At 37.9% G+C, this 16,104-nt stretch overlaps 1 protein-coding gene across 7 annotated transcripts in view; it reads right to left on the reverse strand.

Annotated features, from left to right (window-relative positions):
• The window catches only part of LOC102229945 (neurexin-2-like), a 167,429-nt gene that overhangs the window by 93,156 nt on the left and 58,169 nt on the right, over positions 1-16,104 (reverse strand). For all 7 annotated transcript variants that reach the window (XM_023341840.1, XM_023341842.1, XM_023341839.1 and 4 more), the window contains 2 exons: positions 13,816-13,977; positions 1,119-1,548 (listed from right to left, as the gene is read on the reverse strand). In XM_023341840.1, coding sequence (XP_023197608.1) covers positions 1,119-1,548; positions 13,816-13,977 — 592 coding nt within the window. The remainder of the gene's footprint in view (positions 1-1,118; positions 1,549-13,815; positions 13,978-16,104) is intronic.

The raw sequence follows: 16,104 nt of genomic DNA on the forward strand, positions 1-16,104 counted from the left end.
ACAAGGTGCTCACAAAATTTAAAGTTATAATGCACATGTTAACTACTGTGTAAAAGATAACTAAGGTACAGCCGTGAACACACTATTTTCACAAGAAAAAGTATTGGTTGCAGCATCATGCCACAGGAGTGTTTTCTTTTGAAAAGTTGGTTTGATGTGATGAAGGAATGAAAGGAGCTAAATAGGTGGCAATAACAGAAAAAAAATGTTAGACTGAAAAAGCGTTGAGATTAAAATGGAATTTTCTAGCAGAAAACTTCCCAAAACTTACAGCCATAGCTACAATAGGCTGTTTTAGATCAAAACATATTAATGTGGTAGAACGACCAAGTCAAGTCAAATCAAGACCTCAACCCATTTGTGAATTTGTGGCAAAACTTGAAAATGTCTGTTCACAGTTGCTCTCCATTCAGTCTAAATGAGCCTTTTGCAGAGAATTTTCATGCGCTAAGCTGAAAGAATCAATTCCCAACAGATCAGAAGATGTAACTGCAGGGAAAGATGGTTCTACAAAATATTGACTTAGAGGGAATGAAGACAAATGCACACCATGATCCTTCGTTTTCAATAGTTTCCAAAAGAAAATAAAATCTTTTGAAAACTATGTGGCAATTTGTGTTGGTCTAAAATATACGAATCTCAACAAAACTAAAATGAAAACTGTGGTTTTAAAAAAAAAACCTTCAAGCTATATGGGTACTTCTCACTTATGCATAGCAGGAATACAAACGAAAAGATCAGTGTGTCTCACTTGGATTCTGCTAATAAGACATTTTCATTACTCAAATACAGCAGGCCATTTAACAGTTTCACTTGAACAAGGTAACTGTATAATTGGCCACTTGTGAAATAGGTTAACACAAATTTCAAAATGTCATTTCGAGATTACACCATCCCAAAATATCATCATAATTAAAACCTAATATGTGCGCCTGTTTCACTGCAGCGAATAAAAAGCAGCAGGAACGTGCGGATGTCACTGTATCCATGCTGGCATATGGCAATTTCACAGCTTGGAGGCCTTTATGCCCAACAGCTAAAACTGGAGACACACAGAAGCAGACAGAAGGCTCCCCACCTCCACCCCTCGCCTTCACAAATGCATGAAATTATCTCACCATTGCGCCCCTTTCTCTGGAAGTCCACATGCCACCACTCGCCATCGTCAAGCCTCTTGTTGCTGGCCTTAATCTTAATGCTGCCAGAGCCCATGTCCATGGCCAGGTAGAGAAATCCCTCCAGCAGCTCTATGGCGAAGAAGTCTGCGCGGGGCTTCCTGTCGGGCAGCTCTCCCTGCTGGCTGCCGTGGCTGAACAGCAGCAAGCCGCTGGGCTCTGTGGTGCGGAAGTCGAAAGATATGGCGCCGGTCTTCTTTGTGTTCCACCTGGGCAATGTCAGGTAGGCAGACGGCGTGTCGAAGGTGACCGGCTCCAGAGCTTCCACGTTTTCACAGCTGAATATCAGGTCACCATGGATACTGATCTTGGGGTCCCGCTGCTCAGCCAGCCGTGACAGTTCCAGTCTGAACTCATTATTCCTGTAGACCACCTAATAAATGAGAGAGATGTCGTAGTGAGATGACAGCTAGAAGAGGGGGGTAAGATTTGGCGTCGAGCTTGAATACTGCTCATCAATAAATCCAGGAATCAATATGGCGCAGCAGCATTTACGAGGGTACACAGCAGACAGCGTGTTGAGTGATCCCTGAGCTGAAATAAACAGGCAAATTTTCATTAGATGGAATTATGACCACTTAGTGCAGTAATCTAAAAAAAAAACACACATTTAGCCTCGCTGAGATGGTTTGTGTGTCAATGCATTGACAGAGGAGCACTGAACAGATTGTACCATTTAATAAACTCATCAGCTGAAAGCTTTAAAAATTATTTGTGAAGCCAGACATTATTTTTCTCCCCAATGAGACCTTGCATCATGTATTAATTTGCCTGTTTTTATCACCTAGAAAGTGCTGCAACACTGCTATCAAAAAGGATCAAAGCAGAGAGCTGCAAGGACTCTGAAACTGGAAAAATTGATTTACATTCGGATGTTGATGAAATGTATACATTTTTAAGAAATATGCTTGAGTTGGTTTATGCCAGAGCAGATTAAAAAAAACTAAATCAAGCTGTCACAGTCACACAAAAAAAATCAATATCCAGAGTGACCGAAAATATGTGTTTTAAGTCTCAGCTAACTGAAAAACATCAGTTCAGACAAAATTGATGTCACAGATGCAGAATAAGAAAACGGGAAAAACAAGATTTCTAAACAGCAAAAACAAAATGTTTTGCATTCAACCAAATCCGCAGACAACGTGTTAAACATAGACACAGCAGACACAACCATCTTGTCTCACTTTGGGTTGTTGCGATACTGTTTTGTGAAATCAGACATTACAAGTGAAAGCCTGCTCTGATCCACCAGATGGTTTATTACATAGAGCTGCAGCACTTAGATAGACCTCTGAGGAAAGCATGAGCTGTTAAAATCATATTGTATGCTAAAGGTCAAATCCAAATGACCTAAAATCTGAATAATCATTTTGTTGCATGGTCTTTAAACAAATTGTATAATTTCTACAATGTTAACTTTCATACTACTGACAGTAAATTGTAACAAATGTAAATACAGAAATTTTCTTACTGGACTATTTTATTTTAAATAAATTGAATTATCTAATTTTCTACACACTGAGAGAAGAATTAAACTTTTTTAATTCACAGAAAAATTCACATGGCTACCAACGCTAGTTATTTTTCAGCTTGCAAAATGTTACATCATCCTTTCCAACTCTAGATAGACTTTATATACAGGTCTGGAAAAAAATTAAGAGAACATTTAAAATGATCAGTTTCTCTGATTTTACTTTTTATAGGTATATGTTTTAGTAAAAATGAACATTGTTCTTTTATTCTATGAACTAGTAACAACATGTCGCTGAAAATCCAAGCAAAAAATTTTCTGTTTATTACAAGAAAATGAGAAATGGTCAAAATAACAAAAAAACGCAGTGCTTTCAGACCTCAAATAAAGCAAATAAGTCAAGTTTATATTCATTTAGAAACAACAATACCAATGTTTTAACTCAGGAAGAGTTCAGAAATCAATATTTGGTGGAATAACCAGGAGGTTTTCAATGGGGTTCAATGCAGTGGACTCTCATTTTTTCCAGAGCTGTATATGTAAGTATTTGTTTATCTGCCTTTACTCACATATGGATTCGAGTGACATCACATTCTTAACCCAGGTGTTACTAAGATGTCGGCCCATCAACACGTCTAGGAAGGTTCTCCCCAAGGTTTATCAAGCTGTTTAGTTTCTGAATGATCAGAAACTAAACAACAACAACACTGGTGTTGGACAAGAAGACCTGGCTCACAGTCTACACTCTACTGCTACCAGGAGGTCTGGCAGTCAAGTTCTTCTACACCAAATGTTATGCTTTCATTGAAACAGGAACTGGGATTAAACGGTCCCCAAATAGTCTGGTGCATAATATTGCCAAAAAATATCTTGGTATTTGGAATAATTAAGAGTTCTTTTCTCTGGAACCAAAGGCTCAACTCCTTAAAAATAGCCCACCCCATTATCCTGTCTGCATTAAACTTTACGTTTGACAATGAAGTCAGGCAAGTGTTGTTCTCCTAGCAAGGCCTGTTCAAATTGATCAACCGAATTACCAAATATTTTGTCACTTCAGAGAAAACTCTTTCACTGTCGCCATGTGCTTTACATCTAAATGTTTTGAATTGTACTTGGTGATGTAAGGCATAAATGCAGCTGTTTTGCCACCCAAACTTCTTTCATCTCTATTGAAGGTCTGTAGCTATTGCAGAAAATTGGTGACCTCTATGTGCACCTCAGCATCTGCTCACCCCAATCAATGGTTTGATGTGGCCAACCACTTTGTGGCTGAGTTGCTGTTGATCCTGATAACTTCCACTTTAGTATAGCAGTCGACTGTTGAATAAAAACTACTTATAAATGTTCACAACTGGACTAATTGCACAGGTGGGTCACTTATCTAGAGTAACCCATCTTTTCACAACTATTTCCTTCTGTCTGCATGGCAAGGTGCAAGATTTTATATACCTGTGGCCATTGGGGTGACTGGAAATCCTGAATGTAATGATCTGATTGGATGAGCTGGCAACTTTGGGAATATGGTGTATATAAATTTTCTGGTAAAAAATGGGACATTTAGCAATAAAAAGAATGCTTACATGTCCCCTTTTTAAATACATAAATGGTTTTGAAGTCTGAGTCTAGGGCCTCCTGCTTTAAACCATTGTTCTGTTAAACCCCGTCACACTATTGCACATTGGCTTTGTGTTTCCATGGGTTGAAGAGACACATGGCTTTAAGTAAATAACATTCAGCATCACCTTCCTACACATTTGATACTGTAGTACATGGAACGTGATCTCCAGCTAAGCCAGGCAGCCACTTATTTTTTTCAAAATGTGGAAAAATGTAGTCACATTATGCATGTATATTCTGGGCCCTTTAATATATTCTGTCAGTATTTTGTGATGAAAGGTTTAAAGTGTACATGATGTTACAGCAAAAGGACTAAATTACTTTTCCTCTTCTATTATCATCTCATTTTACTTTTTGTCTCATTTCCAAATGTATAATGCTGTCTATGCAACAGGACACAGTGAACTTTGTTTTTTATTTGTGGACATTATGTAAAACCCATTTTCAGATATGGCAACATACATGGCAAGATAAGAAGCTGTCTTTTGATGAGTACTTTCTGAAAGTGCATATCATAGAAATTTAAAGGAGATAATTTAGCAAACAAATTTGTTAGCAAAAGGAATTTACTGATTTTCACAATAATTTAACACCTTTCAGTGAGAGTCTTTAGGTGTTTGTTAATTGGCCTCAGCTACTCAAAGACATAGGAATCAAATCTAAAAAAGAAAAAGCGGATAAACAGTTTATAAAATGTAATTAATTCAGGCCCACAAGCAAAAACAATCTCAAATCAGATGAAGGTCAGGAGAATAGATTCATCCATGTATTCACACCTTCTTGGTCCTTCTTGGTTTCAGCTTGTGGGAAGCTGGAACTGGCTGTCTGTGGGCAACACTCAGGACATGACGCCAATGCAACACAAGGCCAACAACGAGATACACAAAGCGACGATGCACACTCATTCTGGCTCATTATGTCAATTTTCTTTTAATCAGTCAACCTAATGTGTTTTTGTACTGTGGGAGAAGCCTGGAGTACCAACAGAAAAGCCATATAGGTGTAGGGAGAACAAACATCCCAAGCAAATACCTGCAAAGCACAGATTTGAACTTGCAACCTGCTAGTAGAAAAGTAACAAAACTAATACAAAGTTAACGTTAAATATGACATAAAACTACTAAAATAAAGAGTAAACAGCAGCTTAAAGGAGTATACCACTTTAAACTCATGTGTCCTAATTTCTTGTATAAAGAGAAAAGCAGAGTCATTTCTTCAACAACAAATTTAAAGTCCCTCAGCACTGTATTTTATTTCTAGTGCAGTTACTATGCCCATGGTTTGTTTGTGTTTTGGGAACAACAAATATAGTTTTGCTATAAATTTTTTTTTCAAAGGAATTATGCAGCTAAAACCTTTCCAGACTTTGACACAAACTTTATTAAATGCATTCAAATTTTGTTTGTTAACCAACACAACACGGTGCATAGACGCAAAGTGGAAAGAAAAGACTACATTTTTTAAAATTATTTTTCAAAATACAAAGTTGCAGGACAGTTTTGGAGTGGAGACATTCAGATTAAGATTCAGAATGGCCCAATCAAAGTCCAGATCCAAAGGAGGAACTGTGGCAAGGGTGGAAATTTGCTTCAAGTCCTTCCCCTTCACATTTATGTGATTTGTTGCATAAAATCCCATGAAAAGACACCAAATTTTATGTTTGTAACATGACTAAATGTAAAAAGGGGCATTCTGGGGAATGAATATTTTTTTTACAAGGTCATTTTTGACTTACTGGAATACAAAACAATCTAAATCAATCAACCTTGATCCGATACCAGAAGTTGATGCATACATTGAAAGAATGCCCGTGGGTTTCTTTATGTTACTTTGTTTTTTTTGGCTTCCACTCTGGCTTCATCAATATTCACAAGACACAGCAACCCTTGTCTCATTTTGTATCAGTTGTAAGTCGCCCCACTGTTATCTGCCACCTCACTCTACCACCAGCCGCCGCCTGAGGTGACACACCACACTGCACACAGGACTAACAGCAGAGCCTGGAGCCTGTGTAAGCCAATATCACACTTTACACTGCCTCGGTGTGACTAATTAGACGGTGAAATCAGATGCTGAAACTGACCGTTGAGAAATGAATGAAACGGGCAAACTCTAAAAGGGGAATCCAGTCAAGACGGCCATTTTTACAAAGAGCTAACAACGTGTTAGAAGGCAGAGATGGCCACGAAAAAGAGGAGCTATGACCTCTGCAGAACTATTATATAAGCCAAAGGACAATACAGTGAGTGGAATCCTGTTTCACAGATTCAGATGCTTACTGTGTGTTAGTTGGATTATAGAGTATCCCAAAACACAAGAATAAAGCTCCTTTAGAGTCATCCGACAAAGCAGCTATGTCATTACTGCTCAAGCTGTGAAGAGTAACATCACTTTGAAAATGACCCTCTCCGCTGCTCACAACTGTCTTCATGACTAAATTGGGTCCCATCTTTGAAGTGGTAAAATACAGGAACCTAATGAACTAGTGTGGAATATCCCCCGGGTGCGCGCAACAAACTCTCGACTTCAAAGACAAACCTGCCTTTCCTTGTTTGTCGTTGTAGTTGTGACCTTCATGTGAAAGTCGCCATTATTTTCCTCACACCTGATGATCCCGATGGCCTGCCGAGCTCCATTCACATCTGTTATTGTGCAACGTCTGGAGAGATTAGTCATGGCGCATACTCTCTAGAGTCAGTGAAATAAGACTCCCTAAATAGATGTGGTGCTTACACAATAAATATTTTCCTCGCTGCAGGTTTTTCTCTCTTCTCGTGGATTAAGATTAATATCTTGTCTGAACTACGTCCACTCTGCTCCTCTCGTTTATCACCGACCTCAGGACCTTTGGCCCGGTCAGACATGTCTCTGCGCCAGGCGGCGGGACTGTCTGGAGAGCTGATCCCATTTCATCACCTCTGCTTCTCCCACAACTCCCACAATTTAGGATTTCTGAGATATGTCAGCCCATCTTCCTGACTATCTCTCTCCTTCCTGCCATATTGCTCCCGCTGCATGCCTACAGTACATCTGTGTGATTATCCACAGCAGTAGTAGGTCTAAACACCACCAACAGCCACACCGCCCACAGAGCGGAGGTTGGAGCATTGGCAGTGATGCTGGAACAATAACCTGTCCATAAATAACATCTCGTTTTCATTTCGCTGCATACAGATGGCAAAGTAATTATGTAAACACTGAATTGAAAGCCTTTCTACAGATGTGCTTTAAAATGTCCATCTTACATACTTTAATAAGAAATTATTCTAATTCAATTGTTCAAAGAATCCATTTGGATTTAGCTGACTGGATATATACATGTATGGGAATAAAGTCAGCTAGAACCAAGTGGCTGCATTTATATGCTTCTTGTGATTACTGACTTGTTTTTAGCTGTGCGGCTGAGGCCCTTCTTCTGTTCTCCTTTAAAAGTACTCTTAATTAAATGTTTCTATGTTCAACTTTGTGTTTTTTTAGATTATGCTATTATTAGACCTATTGCTGCCATTAAATGTTTGTGTTCCCTATGCTTCCCTCTACCGTAGAAGGTACTCCAGAGTCGATGCTTCAACGTTTCACTGTGTAATTTTTCTGGATTAACCCATTGATAGAGCTATCGTGACTAGAACGTTTGAGTGTCCCATAGAAAGTACCCCAGTCTCAGTACTTCTTTGTTTAGCTATTGTTTTTTTTCTTCTTCCTAGTATTTCAATTACAGGTATTTTCTTACCTATAGTTTGTTTATTGTAGTCCAAATTAGTTGACGAGTTTGTTAACTTTAACTTTTCCCAGTTGGTTGGTTTCTTTTCAAAACTCCAAGCAAACCAAAATCCGTCACTACAAACCATGCAAACATTTTTCTGGCTGTTTATTCGTCAATTGTGTCAAAGGCCAAAGTAGAAAATGTAAATACAGGAATCAGATGTTAGCAATAAACACTGAGATTTGAAATGTATTACTGTTGTGGTTCTGGTTACTACTTCAGGAAAAGACTATCTGAGAAGCACAATGAAGGATTTTGAGAAGACAGGTTGCAAGATGGATAGGCCTTTATGCTTTTTGAAAAGAATATATGTTATTACTTAGTTTACTCTAATGCATCCCACAATGCAGTGCAAACCTGGCTATGGAAAGGTGTTTGGAACAAGAATCCAGCATACAGCTTTACTGAATTGCGATTGGCTCATATACATATTATCTGCTTCAAGGTTTGCTTGGAACTGTACCAAGACCACTTTTTTCCATTTTGGTCTCTTGTTTTGGTCTGCACAAAAGAGTGATTTCTATGTTCACGTCTGCTCATAATTGACTCCACTAAGAAGGGAAACAAACCTGAATTCATTTTAAACAAATTAAACACCTCAGGTGTTTAAGCAACCTGAAAGGTTTCCTCTCTTGTCACCTAATGAGAAAGTTTCTCATCTTCTTCTCAGTTTGGAAGTAACAAGTGTGTTCACAAAAGCCATTAAGTGTTCAAGTTCGGACTGAGGTTAGTTGTGTGTTTGATACACTAACTTGTAAACCAACAGATCACTAAAACAAGTATATGGAGCTTTAAAACATCAGTACAAATCACTATACATGACTAGTGGATGCTTTAGGCCACAATTTAGGCTATTTCAATTAAAAATAGATTCAATATGTCACCTTTTATTAGTCTTTCCTTTTCCTCTGTCCAAAATGTGGACTTTCATGTTTTCAAAGGAGCAATCCTTATCCAAGTTTTGCAGGTTCATAACTGAGGAGCATTTCTGTATTGTACCTTGATGTATAGATGTAGACTCTTAGCATCAATGATATAAATTCACATATTCGCTTTATATTTATTTGAATGTCTCATCTGTTGTCTCAGACTGTTTTTGTTTCTGAAAGCCATCAGAATTTTGTTTTTAAAGGTAAAACATTTATAAGATGCCAGATACAAGCAGAACAGCATTGCCATCTGTTTAAAAGCAGTGTGTTACATGAGTTTCAGATGACTTACATGATGACCAAGAGGGTTAATAACTTTCTTTCAAGATGCTAATTACCTCATGAGGGCCTAAATACTGAGAAAATAGAATTGCCTTACAAATTAGAGCAAAAATCTTCTGGAATAGACACATTAAGCTCGGGTTATACGACATGAAGTTTTTGCCCAAATTTACCCCTGATTCCCAGTCAGACAAATTGGCGCCAGTCTGCACAAGTTGTGGACTGTTGGCAGGGTGAGTCAGAATGAAAATCTTAGTGTGAGTTGGGGTGAAAACTGGAGCCTGCACATGTCTGAGGAGAACCCGCTGACCTCAGTCGAAGTCAAACAAACATGTTTTAGTTTGTTCAGACTGTTCTGGATGCAACAATATGCTCATAACCACAAATCGCCACCGAGGATAATACATACTTCAAACTGCTCCTTCAAACCTTAGCCCTTGCTAGAGTCCCCATGACTTTTACGGGCTCAGCTGACTTTAGTTGGCTTCATAAATCCTGTAGTTTGTGAACCCTGACCAGGTCCAGTCGATAAGTATGTGATCCTCAGTCTATCAGTCTTAAAATGAAAACCAGTGTGTTAACACCTATTTTTTTCAAAAATTTGTGAAGACAGTGAAACTCGCACAGTGTGTCCCGAACTTCGGTCAGGAGTAGCATGTTCAGCAGCTGAGAATAGATCTGAGAAAAGGAATCTATACTAAAGGTGTTGATCCTTCTCAGGTAGCAAACATGTTTGTTCAGTGTTAAAAGCAGCAATACTTATTTCAAGTACAAACATGATCAAGATGATAAACAGTGACCCAATTAAAATGTCTGAACAATGTTAGAACAAAAAAGGACTGGTTATCTGTCCTTGCTTAAAAGCAAACACATTTCTGCTTCCACATTTGGCTTCAATCTGTAGTCTTCCACTATTTATTTAAAGTTCTTTCATCTGTGCTTTTCAGGTCAATGAACAGCACCCGAGAGTGAGGTGATTATCTAGTCATTAAAGTCTAATGTGTTGTGGAACCATGAATGTGAACAACATTTGTAAACTATAATTGAAATGATCAAACTCTAGTTTCTGTCTTTGCATTTTATTAACCAGATCATATTGCAGATTAAAGCGTGTACATGTAAACTGTTGAGGCTGAAAATAACTTTATGACTGCTGGCCACTACTGCAATTCTCAATAATGATGAGAAAATGGTTGATGATGTGGTTACAGAAGCAACTCCACAAGTTATAATACTCACAATCTATTTAGAAGATGTAAAAGACACCATCAAGACAGTCTTTGAATATTTAATTGGGCAAACTGAACAAAAGGTTGTTGGTGTGTGTATTGCTAGTATGAAGATGTTTGTTTGAATAAAATGGTTGTGTTTTATTGTGTGGGTTGCAAGTGTTGGCTTCATCATATCAGGAAAACTTGAATTTCAATGTTGATATTGATTACATTTAACTCACATCTTCCTGATTCTTTTCCATCATCACAAGACCCTTCCACTTTAGTATCTCAGTCCCTATATACACCATTATGTTACATCAAAAGCAGTTAAAGTTCCTCCAGCTGGTCAAATATAATAATGACTTGCAGAGTTTCCAGGAACGTTTAATTTGATCACCCAAGGTCTTGAAGACTGACACACTTTTTATTGACTTATTTATTTCTTTGCCGAACTGCTAAGTGGTCGGGATAAGAACCAGTGACTTTGTCTGAAGAGCTTCTTTTAACAAAGTTTTGTTGAGAAGAAATAGTAAAGACAGTTTTGTCTTCTGTGAACTATGATTAAAAGTGCAGGTCTCCCTGCCAAAGTATTATAGGCCCGGTGGGCCGCCTAGGGTTTCAATTTGAATGATCCTGTATATGACACCTTTAGAAATTTAACTTGAGCTAACACTGTTATTTACCTAAGTAAAACCCTTTTTTATTACAATTTCTAAAAAGTTCAAATCTGTGAAAATACGTTGAAAAGGTTAGCATAATTTTATGAGTTTTTCTTCCTTTTTTGATTCCTTGTTTAGAGAATGCATTTTCTCTATCTGGCCTCCTGAAACTGCAGACATTAGCTATGAAAATATTTAGTTACTGTACCCATCCGACTGAAAATAGATATATTCATGTGCCCGAAAGATTTCATACACACCTTTTTTTATTTCAACTTTTTCACTTCCCCATTACAGACATGTCTTTTTATATGATACATGATTTCATGATTGCACAATTTGACCGGCTGTATAAACCCTAAGAAATTACAGAAAAATAACTGCCAAGCATTTGCGTTCATGCATAATGAAGCAGCAGCTGGTTAAACTTCCTTCCAACCTGCCACTGCTGTTACTGCATGTAGCCTAATCAGGTTATTTCCACTCTATTTGCCTTGTGCATTTTATGTATCCTATGTCTGAATGATGTGTCTGTTCTATTCCTGGTGCACTCTCTGATGCATCCCCTGCAGCTGGATTTAATAGGGATTGGGAGCAGAGTTTAACAGCAATTTATATAATGAAATAATTCATTTATCTATGACGTTAAAGGCTGAGAGAAGTCAACTTATTTGTAGTTGGGCACTGACCCTAATAAAACGATGGTCATAACTCATCATTGTTTCCTAAAGAATAAGGCTGATTGTTAAGATTCTTTTAGAAAACCAACGTTTGCTGCTTTTTCTAGGTTACACAAAAACACCAGGTTTTATCTTTTAGGTGCTTTCCTTTCAGTGCCTTCAAGATGCCCTTGTTAGACAATATACCTGCCAATACATGTCACAGTCCTTTAAATATCATTAGTTATAAACCTGTCTTTTATTTTAGTAGAATTAAAAGACAATAAGGATAGAACCTTATTTGTAACATCTGCTTCTGATATTGTATCTACAGGGATACTTTGATAACAATCTTGGCGTCTGTTTTAGTCTAAATAATGTGGACTATTTAAATCAGTTCTCTCCTATTGATTGTTTAAAGCAATGTGTCTCTTGCGTTACCCAAAAGCGCCCAACATGGTCGGACCGAAGTCCAACTCTTGTGATTTCGGGATGTTCATTTTCACACACACCTTCCAAGATCCACATTTCAAATCTTAAGCACATTTTAATATCAGACAAAGATAGCCAAGTCCGTGACACATGTCTTCAAAGAGTTACAAAGCATTTTTTAAGTCTTTGGTATTTCACTGAACTGCAGTGAGAACTATTAAATGAAAATATAGAACATTGGGGAACCTTCTGAGACGTGGCCTCAAAATAATCATTTATTTATTATCATTATTATATTATTTTGAAGCCAAAATTACCATATTACAAAATAGGAGTGTAAGTATTCCACATGCAGACGGCCACAAAAGAGACTCAGAACAACTATAGTGCTGCATGCCTCACTTTCCTCAGTTAAGATCAGGGTTCCTGGTTCAACAATACAAAAGAAGCTGAGCAAATTGGCATCCTGGTAGAGTCCCAAGGTTAAAATAACACAAAGGCCAGGGTAACATTTGCCTAAAAACTTGATGATTCTTAAGATTTTTAATATATTATTCAGTGGAATAATGAGACAAACATGGAACCTTTCATGAGTAGTGAGTCTGTTTACATCCAGCATAAATCCTTCCGCATCATTTCAGATAAAGAACATCACGAGCACTGTCACGGTGGTGGTTGTCTTGCACTGCTTTGCAGGACCTGCATGATTTACCATAATTGATGGGTCCTTGAATTATGCTGTCCACCACAAAATTGTACAGGAGAAGATCCAGCAATCAGTTTCTTGGCTTGAAATTAAGTACATTTTGGGTCCTGCAATATGACAATGATCTGAAGCCTACCAACAAATCTACCTGTGAGAGACTCAAAATCTTAATAAAATAATAAAGTAAAAGATTAAATCCAATTAAAATGACTTCAAAAAGGCATCCCCCTATGGTGATGAGTGAAAACCTTTCTGCAAAGAAGAATAAGCTAAAATTCCTCCACGGACATGTTAAAGGCTCATTGATAGTTAACTCTTGATGGCAGCTGTTGCCCCCGAGGGTGGGACAAACAGTCTTTGTGTTTAATGGGGAAAGACTTTTTCACATATAACCAGGTTAGTTTGGTTGGCCTACACCCCCCCAAAAATAGTTAAATCGAAAGATGCAGCTTGTACTTACTCAGATCATATTTTATTATTATTCAGATTGTATATTAGAAATGTGTGGGATGGCAGCACTGTATGCTACTTCCCATGCAAAGTGCATGATCTGATCTTCTAGATAATCAATGTGACAAGTGTAGGTTGGAGTGAAAATGCTTCAGAAAAAATAGTGGAAGTAGTGATGAGGAGTGAGTTTGGTCCTGTGTGTCAGGAGCGAACATGAGATAGCATTGTTTCTCATGTATATTAGTTTAACATTCTCAAAGGGTTTCCCAGAGGAATCCATAAGTGCACAGTGCTGCCTCTCAACTGAAAGCTTCTCCTTCAAATACCCTACAGCAGCAGCATCAGTACAAACATAAGAGAAGCTTTTTCAATACACTCTGCTCCAGGGTGGGGCGTTGCTATCAAGGGAGGTTCAGATAATATTTGCAGGCCACAGCGAGAGGTCAAGTAGTACTCACATCCTTCAGACAGCCCATGAAGTTGTTGCTGACCGGGGAGCCAGGCAGGTCGGCTGTGTTCAGGCTTCCCCCGATGTAGAAGAGATCATCAGAGCCCAGCATGGTGTAGTCCTCCTGCGTGTAGCCAGTGGTGGTGAGGATCCCGTCCACTAAGATCGTCACCTACAAAACCAAGCAGAGATTATGAGCCTAAACAGAAAGAACTGGCCTAATTATTTCACGCCTCATTTCTTGATTCTGGTTGAGCTCGCCTTAATGTTGGCACTTGGAGGCAATTACAAGAACAGCTTTAAAGAGTTCACTAATCTCAGCTGATCCCCGTTTCTGATATGTGAGCCGGATGGCAGAGGAGTCAATGCTCCATAAATTTTCCTTCAGCTCCAAAGTGATCAGAATGCCACAGTTTGCTCAATTAATTTGAGATGAAAGATACCCAGAAGCTGCAGTACCTGTGCTTCATCATAAACAAGACAAGATAATTTCCATATCAGTTTCATCACTACCTAGAGAAGGAAACAAAACGGCTGAACGGGGCTGTGGAGGTAAAAGCGATGTGCTTGTTGCCATGACAATAAGCCTACACTTAAGACAGAATCTTGCACTGATGTAAAAGCTCCCACTTAACAGTAATATTCCAAAACAATTTCCATTTCTTTGTCTCAATTTTTAACCAAATGTAATATTCTTTTGTAAAATGTGTGTCAGGTGAAAAATGGAAATGACCACTGTAACAATCTTGTGAAATCTCTCTCTTTTTTTGCTAATGGTTGAGGTTATTCAACATCATTTCATAAATCTTGAGTGGGAAAATGTCACACAAGAAATGTGTGCTAAAATCAGTCTAGTAAATTGTGTCAAAGAGGTAAAGATGCAAATAAACTGGATTAGTTGTGCATAATTTACAGACATTTTGGTGCCCTAAAGACTAAAGATTTTTTTCCCCTTTTCTCTAAATATTTCATATAGACGGCAATAATGTTATTTACCTAAAACAGAAATTATTGTTATATTTTATTTATGTTTGGCACTGGTGATATTTCTTATAATACTGTTCCATATGGGACAAAGGTAGAACGAAAGAGGCATTTTCTGTCTAACCATCTCAGATGTAAACATGGAGTTTCCAAAACTCTACCTGGAATGTAGCTGGAACTGTGTGCTTTGGTCTCATCGCAATAAGATTAGACTTTTTGACAACAACCACTTCTGGTAGATTTGGTGTGAGACAAAAGACAAACTTGTGCAAAACACACAGGAGATGAGATCCATGATATTGTTGGCCTGTTTCTGGGGACCTTGTTAGACAGAATAAACTCTTTGAAATACCAGAAGATTTAAAAAAACAATGTGTTGGTCTTTGCTAGTGAAGTGAAAATGTGTCACTGGTGGGTCTTGCAGATGGATAATGATCCACAACATATGGCCAAATCCACACAGACATGGTGACCCTTTCTCACTCTTTAAAAACTAAATGCTGCAGAAAAGCTGCGAGATGACATGAGAGAGAAAACAGAACTTTAGTTAATGTAGTTAAATTGTATATAGAGGAATGGTCAAAAATAAAAATAAAAACATTATATTAAAATTTTAAGTGGTGTCATGTTGGTCAGAGAGGTCATAAGAATTGTATAAAAAATGTTTATCAAATTATAGGTTGTTTGCTCAAATTATAGGTTGTTTGCTCAAATTATAGGTTGGATTTTTGTTTTCTTAATTTTCAGCATAATATTATGCTCCTGCAAAAAAAAGAAACCTCAATTCTTTAGCAAATCTTTACTAGTAGTGCCAACATTTGTAAATAGTAAATGTAGAAATAGTTCTGAATAAATTATAATCAAGCAACCAAAGGTTCAGTAAGTGTAAAAAAAAAAACACTTGATCACTAGGGGTTAACATTTTACCTAAATTTATGCGATGCTTGTGTAGGTCATGTGAAAACTAGACAATAGACAAAAGGAAGACCTGGGACGGCATGCTCGGCTTTAACCTCTATCGGATAAAAGTCTTTCTTCATTCAACATCCAATATTGATTTGTGTCCATCTAAGTCTTCGGAAAGTCATTGGCTTGGACAGCAGACAATGAAAGGGCTTCAAATTGATGACACGAAACATTAGGAACCTTTAGAAAAACAGGCTTTCATGGCTACAAACTGATTGATGGTGCTCTCCTTTTCTCTTGATAATGATAACCCGGCACAACCACTGTGTGGCATGAAATTACACCATGTGCAGCACACAGATAGTACCTGAACTGGTCTGAATATCTGGGGTATGGGATCAATGCATTC

The sequence above is a fragment of the Xiphophorus maculatus genome, chromosome 11, assembly GCF_002775205.1.
Source record: "Xiphophorus maculatus strain JP 163 A chromosome 11, X_maculatus-5.0-male, whole genome shotgun sequence".
NCBI lineage: Eukaryota > Metazoa > Chordata > Actinopteri > Cyprinodontiformes > Poeciliidae > Xiphophorus > Xiphophorus maculatus.